This window comes from Oncorhynchus keta, unplaced genomic scaffold (assembly GCF_023373465.1).
Source record: "Oncorhynchus keta strain PuntledgeMale-10-30-2019 unplaced genomic scaffold, Oket_V2 Un_contig_6513_pilon_pilon, whole genome shotgun sequence".
NCBI lineage: Eukaryota > Metazoa > Chordata > Actinopteri > Salmoniformes > Salmonidae > Oncorhynchus > Oncorhynchus keta.
Genome location: NW_026288907.1, coordinates 43,694 through 65,073, shown reverse-complemented (window position 1 = coordinate 65,073; position 21,380 = coordinate 43,694). Strand labels below are relative to the sequence as shown.

Below are 21,380 nucleotides of genomic sequence, written 5' to 3'. Positions count from 1 at the left end.
AGAACTCTTTCTTATTGGTCTATTAACTCATTTACATCTTGGTGATGTCACCAGTCAGTCCAAAATTCCAACCCATCAAAACAAGCTAAAATTTCAGTCCATTTAAAAAAAAGAAGCTTTTACACTAAAAAGGATATTATCATATTTTTTTCTCACAATTTCACAGTATTATTCCAACCTCAGTGTGGAAGTATATATAAAACACAGGAAAATCACATTTGGAATTGAATGTCCATTGTTTGTCACACAGATTCCTGGATGGTAAGTGGTAAAAGAAAGAACTGTAATCCAGGTGAGGTATAACAGATTCCTGGATGGTAAGTGGTAAAAGAAAGAACTGTAATCCAGGTGAGGTATATCAGATTCCTGGATGGTAAGTGGTAAAAGAAAGAACTGTAATCCAGGTGAGGTATAACAGATTCCTGGATGGTAAGTGGTAAAAGAAAGAACTGTAATCCAGGTGAGGTATAACAGATTCCTGGATGGTAAGTGGTAAATAAAGAACTGTAATCCAGGTGAGGTATAACAGATTCCTGGATGGTAAGTGGTAAAAGAAAGAACTGTAATCCAGGTGAGGTATAACAGATTCCTGGATGGTAAGTGGTAAAAGAAAGAACTGTAATCCAGGTGAGGTATAACAGATTCCTGGATGGTAAGTGGTAAAAGAAAGAACTGTAATCCAGGTGAGGTATATCAGATTCCTGGATGGTAAGTGGTAAAAGAAAGAACTGTAATCCAGGTGAGGTATAACAGATTCCTGGATGGTAAGTGGTAAAAGAAAGAACTGTAATCCAGGTGAGGTATAACAGATTCCTGGATGGTAAGTGGTAAAAGAAAGAACTGTAATCCAGGTGAGGTATAACAGATTCCTGGATGGTAAGTGGTAAAAGAAAGAACTGTAATCCAGGTGAGGTATATCAGATTCCTGGATGGTAAGTGGTAAAAGAAAGAACTGTAATCCAGGTGAGGTATATCAGATTCCTGGATGGTAAGTGGTAAAAGAAAGAACTGTAATCCAGGTGAGGTATATCAGATTCCTGGATGGTAAGTGGTAAAAGAAAGAACTGTAATCCAGGTGAGGTATAACAGATTCCTGGATGGTAAGTGGTAAAAGAAAGAACTGTAATCCAGGTGAGGTATAACAGATTCCTGGATGGTAAGTGGTAAAAGAAAGAACTGTAATCCAGGTGAGGTATATCAGATTCCTGGATGGTAAGTGGTAAAAGAAAGAACTGTAATCCAGGTGAGGTATATCAGATTCCTGGATGGTAAGTGGTAAAAGAAAGAACTGTAATCCAGGTGAGGTATATTGCCTGAGATTCTGTAATCTGGATATCAGATTCCTGGATGGTAAGTGGTAAAAGAAAGAACTGTAATCCAGGTGAGGTATATCAGATTCCTGGATGGTAAGTGGTAAAAGAAAGAACTGTAATCCAGGTGAGGTATAACAGATTCCTGGATGGTAAGTGGTAAAAGAAAGAACTGTAATCCAGGTGAGGTATAACAGATTCCTGGATGGTAAGTGGTAAAAGAAAGAACTGTAATCCAGGTGAGGTATATCAGATTCCTGGATGGTAAGTGGTAAAAGAAAGAACTGTAATCCAGGTGAGGTATATCAGATTCCTGGATGGTAAGTGGTAAATAAAGAACTGTAATCCAGGTGAGGTATAACAGATTCCTGGATGGTAAGTGGTAAAAGAAAGAACTGTAATCCAGGTGAGGTATAACAGATTCCTGGATGGTAAGTGGTAAAAGAAAGAACTGTAATCCAGGTGAGGTATAACAGATTCCTGGATGGTAAGTGGTAAAAGAAAGAACTGTAATCCAGGTGAGGTATATCAGATTCCTGGATGGTAAGTGGTAAAAGAAAGAACTGTAATCCAGGTGAGGTATAACAGATTCCTGGATGGTAAGTGGTAAAAGAAAGAACTGTAATCCAGGTGAGGTATATCAGATTCCTGGATGGTAAGTGGTAAAAGAAAGAACTGTAATCCAGGTGAGGTATATCAGATTCCTGGATGGTAAGTGGTAAAAGAAAGAACTGTAATCCAGGTGAGGTATAACAGATTCCTGGATGGTAAGTGGTAAAAGAAAGAACTGTAATCCAGGTGAGGTATAACAGATTCCTGGTAAGTGGTAAAAGAAAGAACTACCTTCGCTTCCTTGGGCACAGGGACTATGGTGGTCTGCTTGAAACATGTAGGTATTACAGACTTGGGTCAGGAAGAGGTTGAAAATGTCAGTGAAGACACTTGCAAGTCGGTCCGCACATGCTTTGAGTACACGTCCTTGTAATTCGACTGGCCCCGTGGCTTTGTGAATGTTGACCTGTTTACAGGTCTTGCTCACATCGGCTACCGAGAGGGTTATCACTCAGTCATCCAGAACAGCTGGTGCTCTCGTGCATGCTTCAGTGTTGCTTGCCTCGAAGCGAGCATAAAAAGGCATTTAGCCTGTCTTGTAAGCTCGCGTCACTGGGCAGCTCGCGTCTGGGTTTCCCAGTCAACAACTGTTGTCATAACAACGTTGTCACATTTTCATACATGTTTAGCTTGATAACTTCTACACAAATTAACTAAATAAGATACAGTGACTAAATGAATCAAAGTCAAATACATTTTAAATATGTTCTGTTTTTATTTTTTTGTTGCTTGGAGACGTAAAGGTCCGGCTAACAAAGTAGGCCTGTTTTTTGAGTAAGTTTTCATACAATTTGATTTCATGTGACCATAAACCAAAGAAACCCATTGCAATTTCTTTTTAAAGTCAGAACACACTCAATCCCAAAGATCAGAGACTATTTAAGGTGTGATAATAGTACATCTTAAATACAAGCAAGTGAGATCTGTGTGTCAGGGAAGAACTCCCCCAAAAAATGCAGATAGTTGCATGTCCCCTCATATAGAGGAAGGTGACAATAGTACTTAATTAATGCAACAGTTACAGACGACAATGGCAACAATGTGTTAGGGTGCAGACAGGTAATAGGCGTAGTCGTTTATGAAATGCAGTTCATCACAGAACAGAGCATCAACCTGGAGAAGTTACAACAGCTCACCCCAAATTCTGTCACCCACAACAGTGTCTCTCTTCTCTCATGTGACTTTCAGGTCTTTCTGACCAGGAAAATGTCTTTCCACACTGAGAACACTGGAAAGGATTCTATTCCGTGTGTGTTCCTTCATGCCTTTTCAGGCTCGCTAACTGGGTAAAACTCTTTCCACATTGGGAGCATTGGAAAGGCTTCTCTCCTGTGTGTGACATTTCATGCGTTTTCAGGTTCCCAGAGGTTCTAAAACCCTTTTCACACTTGGAGCAGCGGAAAGGCTTCTCTCCTGTGTGTGTCATCTCATGCGTTTTCAAGTTCCCTAACTGGGTAAAACTTTTTACACAGTGGGAGCAGTGAAAAGGCTTCTCTCCTGTGTGTGTCATCTCATGCATTTTCAGGTTCCCTAAATGGGTAAAACTCTTTCCACACAGAGAGCATTGGAATGGTTGTTCTCCTGTGTGTATTTTCTCATGATCTTTAAGATGCCCTGAGTGTCTAAAATCCTTTCCACACTGGGAGCATTGATACGGCTTCTCTCCAGTGTGTGTTCTTTCATGCACTTTTAGATGCCCTGAGTATCTGAAACCCTTTCCACACTGGGAACAGTGATGAGGCTTCTCCCCTGTATGTTTTCTTTCATGATATTTCAGCTGCCCTATCTGGCTAAAAGTCTTTCCACACTGGGAGCATTGGAATGGCTTCTCTCCTGTGTGTATCCTCTTATGCTCTTTCAGATGTGATGACTGGATAAAACTCTTTCCACACTGAGAACATTGGAAAGGCTTCTCTCCCGTGTGTTTTCTCTTATGCTCTTTCAGGTGCAATGACTGGATAAATCTCTTTCCACAGTGAGAGCATTGATATGGCTTCTCTCCCGTGTGTGTTCTTTCATGCAGTTTTAGATGCCCTGAGTGTCCAAAAACCTTTCCACACTGGGAGCAGTGATATGGCTTCTCTCCCGTGTGTGTTCTTTCGTGTACTTTAAGATGCCATGAGTGTCCAAAACCCTTTCCACACTGGGAGCATTGGTATGGCTTCTCTCCAGTGTGTGTTCTTTCATGCACTTTTAGATGTCCTGAGTGTCTAAAACTCTTTCCACAATGGGAGCAGTGATAAGGCTTCTCGCCTGTGTGTGTCATCTCATGTGTTTTCAAATTCCCTAACTGGGTAAACCTTTTTCCACACTGGGAGCAGTGGAAAGGCTTCTCTCCCGTGTGTGTCATCTCATGCGTTTTCAGGTTCCCCACATTTGTAAAACTCTTTCCACACTGGGAACATTGGAATGGCTGTTCTCCTGTGTGTATTCTCTCATGTTCTTTCAAATGCGATGACTGAATAAATCTCTTTCCACATTGGGAACAGTGGTATGGTCTTGCTGGTTTGGTCGTCTCTGGGTCTGGACTCTTCCCACAGTCAGGGTGAGAGTCTGGTATCTCTCCTGCTAAAAAGACAAACAGACTATTTGCTTAAACAGAAAGACCTGAATGAAACTTCTACATGATAAAACGCTTTCTACAAGGTTTAATCTAGACAAGATCCCTCAATAAAATGCATCATCTTCAAGACCCTGGTGCTTGGTTTTCAGAACAGCAGGAGGAACTGTTCCCCCCTTCCTTCAGGCTATGATGGATGCAAGAGATTAGCTGAACAACTTCTATATTTAAGAGTTGTATTAAACTAATATATCCACAGGGAGACTGAAATGCCTATTTTCCAAGGTTTTAACACTGTGCCACCCTCCTGAGGGGAGGGCAGACCTAAATACTCAGGCCTTAACAGTTCCTTGTTTCATCCTTCCCTGGGTCAAAACATTAAATCAAGGCTGACTTGGGGGGGGTTGTCTGTTTCATCCTACCCTGGGTTAAAACATTAAATCAAGGCTGACTTGGGGCATGGGGGGTTGTCTGTTTCATCCTTCCCTGGGTCAAAACATTAAATCAAGGCTGACTTGGGGCATGGGGGGGTTGTCTGTTTCATCCTTCCCTGGGTCAAAACATTAAATCAAGGCTGCCTTGGGGCTGGGGGGGGTTGTCTGTTTCATCCTACCCTGGGTTAAAACATTAAATCAAGGCTGACTTGGGGCATGGGGGGTTGTCTGTTTCATCCTTCCCTGGGTCAAAACATTAAATCAAGGCTGACTTGGGGCATGGGGGTTGTCTGTTTCATCCTTCCCTGGGTCAAAACATTAAATCAAGGCTGACTTGGGGCTGGGGGGGGGGTTGTCTGTTTCATCCTTCCCCGGGTCAAAACATTAAAAGGCTGCCTTGCGGCATGGGGGGGGGTTGTCTGTTTCATCCTTCCCTGGGTCAAAACATTAAATCAAGGCTGACTTGGGGCATGGGTGGGGGGTTGTCTGTTTAATCCTTCCATGAGATATAATCCCGACACAAATCTTTGGCTGCTGGTCAAGCCGATGGTCATTCATTCTATCAGTTAAGTTGCCGGAGACGCGACCCACTTCTGAAGTCTTTTAGTTGTATATCCATTAGTCCAGGCCTCTGACCTGTATGGCAGGGTCAAAACACAAGGCTGACTGTGTTCATCCTTCCCCGGGTCAAAACATTAAATCAAGGCTGACTCGGGGCATGTGGGGGGTTGTCTGTTTCATCCTTCCCTGGGTCAAAACATTAAATCAAGGCTGACTCGGGGCATGTGGGGGGGGGGGTTGTCTGTTTCATCCTTCCCTGGGTCAAAACATTAAATCAAGGCTGACTGGGGGGTTGTCTGTTTCATCCTTCCCTGGGTCAAAACATTAAATCAAGGCTGACTCGGGGCATGTGGGGGGTTGTCTGTTTCATCCTTCCCTGGGTCAAAACATTAAATCAAGGCTGACTGGGGGGTTGTCTGTTTCATCCTTCCCTGGGTCAAAACATTAAATCAAGGCTGACTCGGGGCATGTGGGGGGGTTGTCTGTTTCATCCTTCCCTGGGTTAAAACATTAAATCAAGGCTGACTCGGGGCATGTGGGGGGGGGTTGTCTGTTTCATCCTTCCCTGGGTCAAAACATTAAATCAAGGCTGACTCGGGGCGGGGGGTTGTCTGTTTCATCCTTCCCTGGGTCAAAACATTAAATCAAGGCTGACTCGGGGGTTGAAAAGACTTTACATTTGAATCACTTCAGAAATGGGTTGATGTACCAATCACTAAGACCTGCTTGATGGTGACCTCTGACCTTAGAGAGGGGATTCCAATAGGGGATTACCATCAGAATAGTGTTCTTAACAACCCAACCAGAAAACTCTGTTCTGCCACCTCTGGTCTCTTGGCCCTCCCCCCTACTGGAGGTCAGCTGCCGATCAAAGCTCTTCTCTGTCCTGGCACCCCATTGGTGGAGCAAGCTTCCCCTGATGTCAGAACAGCAGAGTCCCTCCCCATCTTCTGAATCTGCTAAATGACTCAGTACTGTAAGTCTCTCTAGATAAGAGAATCTGCTAAATGACTCAGTACTGTAAGTCTCTCTAGATAAGAGAATCTGCTAAATGACTCAGTACTGTAAGTCTCTCTAGATAAGAGAATCTGCTAAATGACTCAGTACTGTAAGTCTCTCTAGATAAGAGAATCTGCTAAATGACTCAGTACTGTAAGTCTCTCTAGATAAGAGAATCTGAGAATCTGCTAAAGAATCTGACTCAGTACTGTAAGTCTCTCTGGATAAGAGAATCTGCTAAATGACTCAGTACTGTAAGTCTCTAGATAAGAGAATCTCTCTTCTGAGAGAATCTGCTAAATGACTCAGTACTGTAAGTCTCTCTAGATAAGAGAATCTGCTAAATGACTCAGTACTGTAAGTCTCTCTAGATAAGAGAATCTGCTAAATGACTCAGTACTGTAAGTCTCTCTAGATAAGAGAATCTGCTAAATGACTCAGTACTGTAAGTCTCTGATAAGAGAGAATCTGCTAAATGACTCAGTACTGTAAGTCTCTCTAGATAAGAGAATCTGCTAAATGACTCAGTACTGTAAGTCTCTCTAGATAAGAGAATCTGCTAAATGACTCAGTACTGTAAGTCTCTCTAGATAAGAGAATCTGCTAAATGACTCAGTACTGTAAGTCTCTCTAGATAAGAGAATCTGCTAAATGACTCAGTACTGTAAGTCTCTCTAGATAAGAGAATCTGCTAAATGACTCAGTACTGTAAGTCTCTCTGGATAAGAGAATCTGCTAAATGACTCAGTACTGTAAGTCTCTCTAGATAAGAGAATCTGCTAAATGACTCAGTACTGTAAGTCTCTCTAGATAAGAGAATCTGCTAAATGACTCAGTACTGTAAGTCTCTCTAGATAAGAGAATCTGCTAAATGACTCAGTACTGTAAGTCTCCCTGGATAAGAGAGTCTTTCTTTTAGTTGTCTATCTATGGATGCAACGCGGTCGTTCATGTGCCGGCTGGCAGCGTTCTTATCCCTTGCGAGCGAGCCAACTACGGCTAACACGGTCACGTCAAACAGAATGACAACAAAGTAGCTGCGTTTGCGTTTGTTTAAGATGTTTTCTTGTGACATTTATTTGGATACATCCATAACAATAAGCTAATGATGCGTGATTTTGCCTGGCGTAGAAAATGTGCTCTCTCTCGTCAGGACACTGTTCGGAGGACCAACACGGATAACACGGATAACACAATCCCTTCACACTGAAGCTGGAAAGACTGTTGAACACATTTGGAAAGGATTTTCGACGATCACATTAAACATTTTAGAAAAAAGTCTCAGCGCTGTTTGTTTTCCTCATAAGGTATTGAAAGGTACTGAAAACATGGGATTCAATCATTTATCTTTTCTCCAAACAATTGTATTAGACATATCATTTACAATCTTTTTTTTAGCACACAATATAGCTCAATATCTGTATTTATTTTACAATATTTTTTTTACTTGTCTTTATCAAGAGTCAATCATTTCGGACCCCGTTGTATAAATTCCTAGTGAAGCACACCGACATTTCAAAAACTGATTTGGGGAAAATCAACTTTCATTGGATTGAAAAACTTTTGCGATATCAACTCTTCTCTGACCTCAATCTTATTTGGTAGTCAGGAGGACCATATTAACACATATGTACAATGAGGTTTGATAGAATGGCCCACCTGGGGGATTTTAGGAGTGAGAATATATGAGGATTGATAGAATGGCCCACCTGGGAGGGATTTTAGGAGTGAGAATATATGAGGATTGATAGAATGGCCCACCTGGGGATTTTAGGAGTGAGAATATATGAGGATTGATAGAATGGCCCACCTGGGGGGATTTTAGGAGTGAGAATATATGAGGATTGATAGAATGGCCCACCTGGGGGGGATTTTAGGACTGAGAATATATGAGGATTGATAGAATGGCCCACCTGGGGGGGATTTTAGGACTGAGAATATATGAGGATTGATAGAATGGCCCACCTGGGGGAGATTTTAGGAGTGAGAATATATGAGGATTGATAGAATGGCCCACCTGGGGGAGATTTTAGGACTGAGAATATATGAGGATTGATAGAATGGCCCACCTGGGGGGATTTTAGGAGTGAGAATATATGAGGATTGATAGAATGGCCCACCTGGGGGGATTTTAGGAGTGAGAATATATGAGGATTGATAGAATGGCCCACCTGGGGAGATTTTAGGAGTGAGAATATATGAGGATTGATAGAATGGCCCACCTGGGGGGGATTTTAGGACTGAGAATATATGAGGATTGATAGAATGGCCCACCTGGGGGGATTTTAGGACTGAGAATATATGAGGATTGATAGAATGGCCCACCTGGGGAGATTTTAGGAGTGAGAATATATGAGGATTGATAGAATGGCCCACCTGGGGGGGATTTTAGGACTGAGAATATATGAGGATTGATAGAATGGCCCACCTGGGGGAGATTTTAGGAGTGAGAATATATGAGGATTGATAGAATGGCCCACCTGGGGATTTAGGACTGAGAATATATGAGGATTGATAGAATGGCCCACCTGGGGAGATTTTAGGAGTGAGAATATATGAGGATTGATAGAATGGCCCACCTGGGAGGAATTGATAGAATGGCCCACCTGGGGGATTTTAGGAGTGAGAATATATGAGGATTGATAGAATGGCCCACCTGGGGGGGATTTTAGGAGTGAGAATATATGAGGATTGATAGAATGGCCCACCTGGGGGAGATTTTAGGAGTGAGAATATATGAGGATTGATAGAATGGCCCACCTGGGGGGGATTTTAGGAGTGAGAATATATGAGGATTGATAGAATGGCCCACCTGGGGGATTTTAGGAGTGAGAATATATGAGGATTGATAGAATGGCCCACCTGGGGGGGATTTTAGGAGTGAGAATATATGAGGATTGATAGAATGGCCCACCTGGGGGGGATTTTAGGAGTGAGAATATATGAGGATTGATAGAATGGCCCACCTGGGGGATTTTAGGAGTGAGAATATATGAGGATTGATAGAATGGCCCACCTGGGGGATTTTAGGAGTGAGAATATATGAGGATTGATAGAATGGCCCACCTGGGGGGATTTTAGGAGTGAGAATATATGAGGATTGATAGAATGGCCCACCTGGGGGGATTTTAGGAGTGAGAATATATGAGGATTGATAGAATGGCCCACCTGGGGGATTTTAGGAGTGAGAATATATGAGGATTGATAGAATGGCCCACCTGGGGGAGATTTTAGGACTGAGAATATATGAGGATTGATAGAATGGCCCACCTGGGGGGATTTTAGGAGTGAGAATATATGAGGATTGATAGAATGGCCCACCTGGGGGGGATTTTAGGAGTGAGAATATATGCAAATTTTGCATGCGAATTCATCAATGAACTTGTGGGATTTTTTTTATTTTTTACCTTTATTTAACTAGGCAAGTCAGTTAAATAACAAATTCTTATTTTCAATGACGGCCTAGGAACAGCGGGTTAGCAGGGGCAGAACGACAGATTTGTACCTGGTCAGCTCGGGGATTTGAACTTGAAACCTTCCGGTTACGAGTCCAACATTCTAACCACTAAGCTACCCTTCCTGGGCTTTATGGTGAGTGGCTGAATCCGAATAGTCAAGAAGATGCAGCATTTCTCCTTACTTTACCTGTAGATTATGGTTCTAATAATCCAGCCACTAAGGAACCTTCCTTTGGGGTATTCTGATCCAGCCAAAGTGTCTGTCTGTCACACAGAGTGTGTTGGTTAATGCGTAAATAAACTTTTTTTTTGTTTTGCTTCGTGACCCACAAATTGAGGTATTTCACATTTCTCCTTTAATATGGATGTGACCATTTGAAAGCACAATCTCCGGGACACCAATCACACAGTTTAATTAAACGCTGAACACTGTTCTCTCACCCCTGAATAACATATTCAAGTGTAAACCGTCAGTAGAATGACTCTTATTAAAAATCATACATTAGTTGAACAACTGCAGAGTTCGTGCTCCTGTTTTTAAGATAGTACTCACTAGTGTTAATCAGATCTCCAGTCTCCTCTTTGTCTTTCACTCCAAAAGGTCCTTTCTCTTCTTTCACTATAAAATACTCTTCTTCTTTCAATGTGATTTCCTCCTTTTTCATTCTGAAAGCTTCTACCTCCTCCTCTTCCACTGTGACAGCCTCTATTCCTTCTTCGTGTTTCACTCCTAAAGACTCTTTCTCGTATTTCACGGTAACATCCTCCTCTTCTTTCAATGTGATAGCCTCCTCTTCCTCCTTTTTTATTCTGAAAGCTTCTACCTCCTCCTCTTCTTCCACTGTGACAGCCTCTATCCCCTCTTCATCTTTCACTCCAAAAGGCTCTTTCTCGTCTTTCACTTCCTCGTCTTCTTTCACGACAATGTTCAGATCTTCTTTCTCCGTCCATCCGACCTCTTCTTCTTTAGCAGGGAGGGAGTAGCTTAGTGAGCTCATGGTCGAGCGAGAATAGCGGACTCAACTTCACTCCTAGGTCGGGGATGAAAGCTAGCTGGAATTAGCGACGAGCCTAGTACTAGGCTAAGCATCAATCTTAACGAATTAGTCAATCTAACAAGCTATTTTACAATTTAACTAGGAGATATGCAAACAAAATTGCGTTAAAAACACAGATTAATATACACAAATACGGACAAAGAAGCTTGAATTTGTGGGTTTTATGTTGACGAGCAAGATACGTAACTGTCTGCATCAGTAGCCGAGTTGTTGTTGAAGAAGCGTTCCGTCCACTAGATTATACGTCACACAAGGAGCATCACCTGAAAGACTTAAGTCGCCATCTGCTGACTGGAGTTGGCAAAGCAGTTATTCACTAAAAAAAGAAAACCATAACAAATTATTTGAAAAAATGAACACATACGTTTTCTCTCACCTCTTACAGCCAAGACTTTCCTCTACACAAGATAAGATCATGACTTTATCTCACTGGGAAATTCTGTACGCGGATCTATGTACATAAAACGCAGAACAAGCATATAAATGACATCAATACAACTGCAGACGATGAAAATGAGAATATTTACACATCAGTACATTGTCAACCACATTGTCCAGTGTAGACAGGCCTGCTGGAGCCTTATCATTCAGCCTCATTGTGCTGCTGGACTCAGTAGCCTTATCATTCAGCCTCATTGTGCTGCTGGACTCACTAGTGATTATCATTCAGCCTTATTGTGCAGCTGGACTCACTAGTGATTATAATTCAGCCTCATTGTGCTGCTGGACTCACTAGTGATTATCATTCAGCCTTATTGTGCAACTGGACCCACTAGTGATTATAATTCAGCCTCATTGTGCTGCTGGACTCACTAGTGATTATCATTCAGCCTTATTGTACCCCTGGACTCACTAGTGATTATCATTCAGCCATATTGACACTGGACTCACTAGTGATTATCATTCAGCCTTATTGACACTGGACCCACTAGTGATTATCATTCAGCCTTATTGTGCTGCTGAACTCACTAGTGATTATCATTCATCCTTATTGTGCTGCTGAACTCACTAGTGATTATCATTCAGCCTTATTGTGCTGCTGGACTCACTAGTGATTATCATTCAGCCTTATTGTGCTGCTGGACTCACTAGTGATTATCATTCAGCCTTATTGTGCCTCTGGACCCACTAGTGATTATCATTCAGCCTTATTGTACCCCTGGACTCACTAGTGATTATCATTCAGCCTTATTGACACTGGACCCACTAGTGATTATCATTCAGCCTTATTGTGCCCCTGGACTCACTAGTGATTATCATTCAGCCTTATTGTACCCCTGGACTCACTAGTGATTATCATTCATCCTTATTGTGCCCCTGGACTCACTAGTGATTATCATTCAGCCTTATTGACACTGGACCCACTAGTGATTATCATTCAGCCTCATTGTGCTGCTGAACTCACTAGTGATTATCATTCAGCCTTATTGTACCCCTGGACTCACTAGTGATTATCATTCAGCCTTATTGTGCCCCTGGACTCACTAGTGATTATCATTCAGCCTCATTTTGCTGCTGGACTCACTAGTGATTATCATTCAGCCTTATTGTGCCCCTGGACTCACTAGTGATTATCATTCAGCCTCATTTTGCTGCTGGACTCACTAGTGATTATCATTCAGCCTTATTGTACCCCTGGACTCACTAGTGATTATCATTCAGCCTTATTGTGCCCCTGGACTCACTAGTGATTATCATTCAGCCTTATTGACACTGGACCCACTAGTGATTATCATTCAGCCTCATTGTGCCTCTGGACTCACTAGTGATTATCATTCAGCCTTATTGTGCTGCTGGACTCACTAGTGATTATCATTCAGCCTTATTGTGCCCCTGGACTCACTAGTGATTATCATTCAGCCTTATTGTACCCCTGGACTCACTAGTGATTATCATTCAGCCTTATTGTACCCCTGGACTCACTAGTGATTATCATTCAGCCTTACTGTGCCCCTGGACTCACTAGTGATTATCATTCAGCCTTATTGACACTGGACCCACTAGTGATTATCATTCAGCCTCATTGTGCTGCTGGACTCACTAGTGATTATCATTCAGCCTTATTGTACCCCTGGACTCACTAGTGATTATCATTCAGCCTTATTGTGCCCCTGGACTCACTAGTGATTATCAATCAGCCTTATTGTACCCCTGGACTCACTAGTGATTATCATTCAGCCTCATTGTGCCTCTGGACTCACTAGTGATTATCATTCAGCCTTATTGTGCTGCTGGACTCACTAGTGATTATCATTCAGCCTTATTGTACCCCTGGACTCACTAGTGATTATCATTCAGCCTTATTGTGCCCCTGGACTCACTAGTGATTATCAATCAGCCTTATTGTACCCCTGGACTCACTAGTGATTATCATTCAGCCTCATTGTGCTGCTGAACTCACTTGTGATTATCATTCAGCCTCATTGTGCTGCTGAACTCACTTGTGATTATCATTCAGCCTCATTGTGCTGCTGAACTCACTTGTGATTATCATTCAGCCTTATTGTGCTGCTGAACTCACTAGTGATTATCATTCAATCTCATTGACACTGGACCCACTAGTGATTATCATTCAGTCTCATTGACACTGGACTCACTAGTGATTATCATTCAGTCTCATTGACACTGGACCCACTAGTGATTATCATTCAGTCTCATTGACACTGGACTCACTAGTGATTATCATTCAGTCTCATTGACACTGGACTCACTAGTGATTATCATTCAGCCTTATTGTACCCCTGGACTCACTAGTGATTATCATTCAGCCTTATTGTGCCCCTGGACTCACTAGTGATTATCATTCAGCCTTATTGTGCCCCTGGACTCACTAGTGATTATCAATCAGCCTTATTGTACCCCTGGACTCACTAGTGATTATCATTCAGCCTTATTGTGCTGCTGAACTCACTAGTGATTATCATTCAGCCTTATTGTGCTGCTGAACTCACTAGTGATTATCATTCAGTCTCATTGACACTGGACCCACTAGTGATTATCATTCAGTCTCATTGACACTGGACTCACTAGTGATTATCATTCAGCCTCATTGACACTGGACTCACTAGTGATTATCATTCAGCCTCATTGTGCTGCTGGACTCACTAGTGATTATCATTCAGCCTCATTGTGCCCTGGACTCACTAGTGATTATCATTCAGCCTTATTGTGCCCCTGGACTCACTAGTGATTATCATTCAGCCTTATTGTGTGATTATCATTCCCTTGTGCTGCTGACTCACTAGTGATTATCATTCAGCCTTATTGTGCCCCTGGACTCACTAGTGATTATCAATCAGCCTTATTGTACCCCTGGACTCACTAGTGATTATCATTCAGCCTTATTGTGCTGCTGAACTCACTAGTGATTATCATTCAGCCTCATTGTGCTGCTGAACTCACTAGTGATTATCATTCAGTCTCATTGACACTGGGATAAGGGATTGTTTGTTTGTGTTCCAGTTATATCCTTCCCCAATTTTTCTAAAGTTATCTGCTAGGATTTCCCCTATCGGATTAAATGTTTTAAAACTGAAACATGAGATTCTGATCCTCTGTAGAGGGGTAAGGAATTGATCATCCAATCTCACCTTTTAATCAGGATTAAATGTGTTTTTTTGCGTTTTACAAAACTCAAAGACACTTTATTAGGATTAGTCGGCCGGTCAGATGGGTCCAGTCGGCCGGTCAGATGGGTCCAGTCGGCCGGTCAGATGGGTCCAGTCGGCCGGTCAGATGGGTCCAGTCGGCCAGCCAACCAGATGGGTCCAGTCGGCCGGTCAGATGGGTCCAGTCGGCCAGCCAACCAGATGGGTCCAGTCGGCCAGTCAACCAGATGGGTCCAGTCGGCCAGCCAACCAGATGGGTCCAGTCGGCCGGTCAGATGGGTCCAGTCGGCCAGCCAACCAGATGGGTCCAGTCGGCCAGCCAACCAGATGGGTCCAGTCGGCCGGTCAGATGGGTCCAGTCGGCCAGCCAACCAGATGGGTCCAGTCGGCCAGCCAACCAGATGGGTCCAGTCGGCCAGCCAACCAGATGGGTCCAGTCGGCCAGCCAACCAGATGGGTCCAGTCGGCCAGCCAACCAGATGGGTCCAGTCGGCCGGTCAGATGGGTCCAGTCGGCCAGCCAACCAGATGGGTCCAGTCGGACAGCCAACCAGATGGGTCCAGTCGGCCGGTCAGATGGGTCCAGTCGGCCAGCCAACCAGATGGGTCCAGTCGGCCAGCCAACCAGATGGGTCCAGTCGGCCAGCCAACCAGATGGGTCCAGTGAGCCGGTCAGATGGGTCCAGTCGGCCAGCCAACCAGATGGGTCCAGTCGGCCGGTCAGATGGGTCCAGTCGGCCGGTCAGATGGGTCCAGTCGGCCGGTCAGATGGGTCCAGTCGGCCAGCCAACCAGATGGGTCCAGTCGGCCGGTCAGATGGGTCCAGTCGGCCAGCCAACCAGATGGGTCCAGTCGGCCAGTCAACCAGATGGGTCCAGTCGGCCAGCCAACCAGATGGGTCCAGTCGGCCGGTCAGATGGGTCCAGTCGGCCAGCCAACCAGATGGGTCCAGTCGGCCAGCCAACCAGATGGGTCCAGTTGGCCGGTCAGATGGGTCCAGTCGGCCAGCCAACCAGATGGGTCCAGTCGGCCAGCCAACCAGATGGGTCCAGTCGGCCAGCCAACCAGATGGGTCCAGTCGGCGGGTCAGATGGGTCCAGTCGGCCAGCCAACCAGATGGGTCCAGTCGGCCAGCCAACCAGATGGGTCCAGTCGGACAGCCAACCAGATGGGTCCAGTCGGCCGGTCAGATGGGTCCAGTCGGCCAGCCAACCAGATGGGTCCAGTCGGCCAGCCAACCAGATGGGTCCAGTCGGCCAGCCAACCCGATGGGTCCAGTCGGACAGCCAACCAGATGGGTCCAGTCGGACAGCCAACCCGATGGGTCCAGTCGGACAGCCAACCCGATGGGTCCAGTCGGACAGCCAACCGGATGGGTCCAGTCGGCCAGCCAACCGGATGGGTCCAGTCGGCCAGCCAACCAGATGGGTCCAGTCGGACAGCCAACCAGATGGGTCCAGTCGGACAGCCAACCAGATGGGTCCAGTCGGACAGCCAACCCGATGGGTCCAGTCGGACAGCCAACCAGATGGGTCCAGTCGGACAGCCATCCCGATGGGTCCAGTCGGACGGCCAACCCGATGGGTCCAGTCGGACAGCCAACCAGATGGGTCCAGTCGGACAGCCAACCAGATGGGTCCAGTCGGCCAGCCAACCAGATGGGTCCAGTCGGACGGTCAGATACCAATATATTTCTATGGAGCTAAGGTGAGGTTTAGAAAACATTCTTAAATCTGAAAACCAAAGGTTCATTGTGTTAATTTGACTCCAGTATGTTTAGATATATGGTCAGGTATGTATAGATATAGATATATGGTCAGATATATATAGATATAGATATATGTCCCTGAACAACACCCAGGTATTAATACTCCACCACTACCTCTATGTCCCTGAACAACAACCAGGTATTAATACTCCTCTACTACCTCTATGTCCCTGAACAACACCCAGGTATTAATACTCCTCTACTACCTCTATGTCCCTGAACAACACCCAGGTATTAATACTCCTCTACTACCTCTATGTCCCTGAACAACACCCAGGTATTAATACTCCTCTACTACCTCTATGTCCCTGAACAACACCCAGGTATTAATACTCCTCTACTACCTCTATGTCCCTGAACAACACCCAGGTATTAATACTCCACCACTACCTGTATGTCTTGTCTCTGAACAACACCCAGGTATTAATACTCCACCACTACTTGTATGTCCCTGAACAACACCCAGGTATTAATACTCCACCACTACCTCTATGTCCCTGAACAACACCCAGGTATTAATACTCCTCTACTACCTCTATGTCCCTGAACAACACCCAGGTATTAATACTCCTCTACTACCTCTATGTCCCTGAACAACACCCAGGTATTAATACTCCTCTACTACCTCTATGTCCCTGAACAACACCCAGGTATTAATACTCCACCACTACCTGTATGTCTTGTCTCTGAACAACACCCAGGTATTAATACTCCACCACTACTTGTATGTCCCTGAACAACACCCAGGTATTAATACTCCTCTACTACCTCTATGTCCCTGAACAACACCCAGGTATTAATACTCCACCACTACCTGTATGTCCCTGAACAACACCCAGGTATTAATACTCCACCACTACCTCTATGTCCCTGAACAACACCCAGGTATTAATACTCCTCTACTACCTCTATGTCCCTGAACAACACCCAGGTATTAATACTCCTCTACTACCTCTATGTCCCTGAACAACACCCAGGTATTAATACTCCACCACTACCTCTATGTCCCTGAACAACACCCAGGTATTAATACTCCACCACTACCTCTATGTCCCTGAACAACACCCAGGTATTAATACTCCACCTACTACCTCTATGTCCCTGAACAACACCCAGGTCCCTGAACAACACCCAGGTATTAATACTCCACCACTACCTCTATGTCCCTGAACAACACCCAGGTATTAATACTCCACCACTACCTCTATGTCCCTGAACAACACCCAGGTATTAATACTCCACCACTACTTGTATGTCCCTGAACAACACCCAGGTATTAATACTCCTCTACTACTTCTATGTCCCTGAACAACACCCAGGTATTAATACTCCACCACTACCTGTATGTCTTGTCCCTGAACAACACCCAGGTATTAATACTCCACCACTACCTGTATGTCTTGTCTCTGAACAACACCCAGGTATTAATACTCCACCACTACTTGTATGTCCCTGAACAACACCCAGGTATTAATACTCCACCACTACCTCTATGTCTCTGAACAACACCCAGGTATTAATACTCCTCTACTACCTCTATGTCTCTGAACAACACCCAGGTATTAATACTCCACCACTACCTCTATGTCCCTGAACAACACCCAGGTATTAATACTCCTCTACTACCTCTATGTCTCTGAACAACACCCAGGTATTAATACTCCACCACTACCTCTATGTCTCTGAACAACACCCAGGTATTAATACTCCTCTACTACCTCTATGTCTCTGAACAACACCCAGGTATCAATACTCCACCACTACCTGTATATCTTGTCTAAATGTGAACAGGCTCTGTAGGATACAAATGTAAACAATGGAACTAATGCATCACATCCAAATATCACTTGATTATCTGTAGTGCTGGAGGAAAGACATGCAGATGAAACACACAGAGAAAACACACAGAGACAGAGTTTGAGAGTGTGTTCATTCAGACTGACGTACTCTACATTTTAAACAAACATACTAAATATTAAATTCATGGTTTTAAAATCATTTTGTTCTTGTGGCATAAAAAAACACACACATAAAAATAAAAAAAAATAGAAGTCAAATGTCGGAGCAGTGTGTGTGCTGAACTTTAGGTCAATGTGATTTGAAATCTCTTTCCACCTGGGGTACAGTGGTAAGGCTTATTGTCTGCATGTTGTCTCATGGTCTTTCCCTAACTGGGTAAATATCTTTCCACACTGGGAGCATTGAGAACATTTTATCAGGTTTGGATGATTTCATGTTCTCTCAGTCGCCTTAACCAGGTAAATATCTTTCCACACAAAGAGCATTGATGAGGCTTCTCTCCAGAATTGAGTTTCTTATGTATTTGCATGCTCCCAACCAGGATAAATCTCTTTCCACATTGAAAGCATTGCTAAGGCTTCTCTGCTGTGTGTGTCCTCTCGTGTCTTTTCAGATTCCCTAACTCTGAAAAACTCTTTCTGCACAGAGAGCAGTGGAAAGGCCTCTCTCCTGTGTGTGTCCTCTCATGTCTTTTCAGATGTCTTACCTGGGTAAAAACACTTTCACACTGGGAGCAGTGGTAGGGCTTCTCTCCGGTGTGCAGTCCCCTGTGTTTTTCCAGGCTACCTAACTCTGTAAAACTCTTTCCACAATGGAAGCATTGATGAGGCTTATCTCCTGTGTGTGTCCTCTCATGTCTTTTCAGGTCACCTAACCAGGTAAAACTCTTCCCACATTGAGAACATTGGTAAATCTTCTCTCCGGTGTGTATTCTTTCATGCTCCTTTAGGTTCCATAACCACCTAAAACTCTTTCCACACTGGGTGCAGTGGTAAGCCTTCTCCCCTGTGTGCATTCTCTTATGCGTTTTCAGGTTCCATAACCGGGTAAAATTCTTTCCACACTGAGAGCAGTGGAAAGGTTTGTCTCCTGTGTGAATTTTTTTATGTTCATTCAGGCTCCCTAAACGGGTAAAATTCTTCCCACACTGTGAGCAGTGGAAAGGTTTCTCTCCTGTGTGTGTTCTCTCATGTTCTGTCTTGTGTTCTGAACGGGTGAAATTCTTTCCACATTGGGAGCATTGAAAAGGTTTCTCTTCTGTGTGTGTTCTCTCATGTTCTTTCTGGTGTTCTAATCGAGTAAAAGTCTTCCCACACTGGGAGCAGCGATGAGGTTTATCTCCTATGTGTGTCATCTCATGTCTTTTCAGGTGCCCTAACCGTTTAAAACTCTGTTCGCACAGGGAGCAATTGTAAGGCTTCTCCTCTGTGTGCAATTTGTTATGTTCTTTCAGGTTCACTAACTGGTTAAATTGCTTTCCACAGTGGGAGCAGTGATGAGGCTTCTCTCCTGTGTGTGTTTTTTCATGTCGTTTCAGGCTGTCTAACCGGGTGAAACTATTTCCACACAGAGAGCAGTGGAGTCGTCTTGTAGGTTTGGACGTCTCTGGCTCTGGTTCCTCTGAGTTGGGTCTCTCTCCTGCCAAAGACAGATTATTTAGTTTAACAGTGAGATCAGGGTCTGTTCAATAGAAATGAAACAGAAGCAAGTGGTCTGAAATGGGGAGCGACGAAACAGGGAGGGTTTTTGTCTTCTGTTTGCAACACCTTTTGCTACAGAAACTTCCACACGATAAGAGGTAGATTCCACCCCAAGATAATATTTTTGTTATCTCGTATTCTCTTTCTGAGACACTCAGGATGAAAGTGGCCATTTTAGGCCCTTTTCAGACCTCTACCTGCCTCCTGTCAGACCCCATGACCTTTGACCCCTACATGATACAGACATCATCTAGTCATTATACTGTATGACCCCATGACCTCTGAACCCTACATGATACAGACATCATCTAGTTGTTATTTAGTCGTAATTTGTTCCTAAAAAGACGTATTTGGGTGTTTTTGGAGCCGTTGTCCATGTTAGTTCAGAACCCCCCTACTGCACAACAAGGAGGAGGAAATGAATGGATGGTAGAGGAGGGCATTTGAAATTATTTCACTATTGGACTAATATCCAGATTTCTTTCACATGGAGCCTCACTTTAAAGCTGCAGTGTGAAGAAGCTAGCGAGGCTAAATGGGGCTATTTTGCTGCCTTACCTGTCCATGTCTCCAACAACTCCATTCAGATTAAACAGCAGCCTACCTGTTGGTTGATAATTGTAGCCCGACTCTTTGTCATTTAACCAACTCCATTCAGATTAAACAGCAGCCTACCTGTTGGTTGATAATTGTAGCCCAACTCTTTGTCATTTAACCAACTTCATTCCGTAACTGTAATTCACATGGAGTCTCTGACTGTAGAGCTGCTTTGATTGGCTGACAAGAAGAAGCTACACGTATGAAAAGTGTGTCGGCTGCCGGTATGTATATTTCACAGGGTCATGAAACTGTCGTGGTCTATCCTTGTATCCTTGCATGGAGAAATGCCACAGAGGATTTAAGGTTATTTCATGTAAAGAATATTCAACTAACTGTGTCCATCCCTAATCAATTAATCAATGGTTGGGGTAATTAATCAATGGTTGGGGTAATTCATCAATGGTTGGGGTAATTCATCAATGGTTGGGGTAATTCATCAATGGTTGGGGTAATTAATCAATGGTTGGGGTAATTCATCAATGGTTGGGGTAATTCATCAATGGTTGGGGTAATTCATCAATGGTTGGGGTAATTAATCAATGGTTGGGGTAATTAATCAATGGTTGGGGTAATTCATCAATGGTTGGGGTAATTCATCAATGGTTGGGGTAATTAATCAATGGTTGGGGTAATTAATCAATGGTTGGGGTAATTCATCAATGGTTGGGGTAATTCATCAATGGTTGGGGTAATTCATCAATGGTTGGGGTAATTAATCAATGTTTGGGGTAATTAATCAATGTTTGGGGTAATTAATCAATGGTTGGGGTAATTAATCAATGTTTGGGGTAATTAATCAATGTTTGGGGTAATTAATCAATGGTTGGGGTAATTAATCAATGGTTGGGGTAATTAATCAATGTTTGGGGTAATTAATCAATGGTTGGGGTAATTAATCAAGAACAAGTGAAAT

At 43.8% G+C, this 21,380-nt stretch overlaps 1 protein-coding gene and 2 long non-coding RNA genes across 6 annotated transcripts; 1 reads left to right on the top strand and 2 right to left on the bottom strand.

Moving 5' to 3' along the window:
• Positions 1-2,617: 2,617 nt before the first annotated feature.
• On the bottom strand, positions 2,618-11,208 carry LOC118382284 (gastrula zinc finger protein XlCGF57.1-like). 2 transcript variants are annotated; one of them, XM_052511234.1, is made up of 2 exons: positions 10,488-11,208; positions 2,618-4,490 (listed from the first exon to the last, which is right to left on the bottom strand). In XM_052511234.1, exons 1-2 carry the CDS (start codon positions 10,930-10,932, stop codon positions 3,163-3,165), a joined length of 1,773 nt encoding a protein of 590 aa, XP_052367194.1. In that variant the 5' UTR covers positions 10,933-11,208; the 3' UTR covers positions 2,618-3,162. The 2 variants fall into 2 exon arrangements, with proteins under 2 accessions (XP_052367194.1, XP_052367195.1); XM_052511235.1 differs by lacking the exon at positions 2,618-4,490 and adding an exon at positions 6,981-7,697.
• LOC127925943 (uncharacterized) lies at positions 8,258-9,723 on the bottom strand. Of its 2 annotated transcripts, XR_008122960.1 has the most exons (4): positions 9,695-9,723; positions 9,185-9,236; positions 8,853-8,956; positions 8,258-8,493 (listed from the first exon to the last, which is right to left on the bottom strand). It is a non-coding gene; the product is annotated as an uncharacterized LOC127925943 (long non-coding RNA). The 2 variants fall into 2 exon arrangements; XR_008122959.1 differs by lacking the exon at positions 9,695-9,723 and having other exon boundaries at positions 8,258-8,545; positions 8,905-8,956; positions 9,185-9,425.
• A 5,306-nt stretch (positions 11,209-16,514) lies between the features above and the next one.
• LOC127925942 (uncharacterized) lies at positions 16,515-17,844 on the top strand. Of its 2 annotated transcripts, XR_008122958.1 has the most exons (4): positions 16,515-16,736; positions 16,880-17,017; positions 17,253-17,298; positions 17,738-17,844. It is a non-coding gene; the product is annotated as an uncharacterized LOC127925942 (long non-coding RNA). The 2 variants fall into 2 exon arrangements; XR_008122957.1 differs by lacking the exon at positions 17,738-17,844 and having other exon boundaries at positions 17,253-17,372.
• The last annotated feature ends 3,536 nt before the right edge of the window (positions 17,845-21,380 follow it).

Excerpts from the sequence above, each read along its gene's own strand:
- LOC118382284 (XM_052511234.1), bottom strand. The coding sequence starts at position 10,932 with ATGAGCTCACTAAGCTACTCCCTCCCTGCTAAAGAAGAAGAGGTCGGA. Across the intron at positions 4,491-10,487 it reads TGGAGATCTGATTAACACTA|CAGGAGAGATACCAGACTCT; the intron begins GTGAGTACTATC and ends TTGTCTTTTTAG.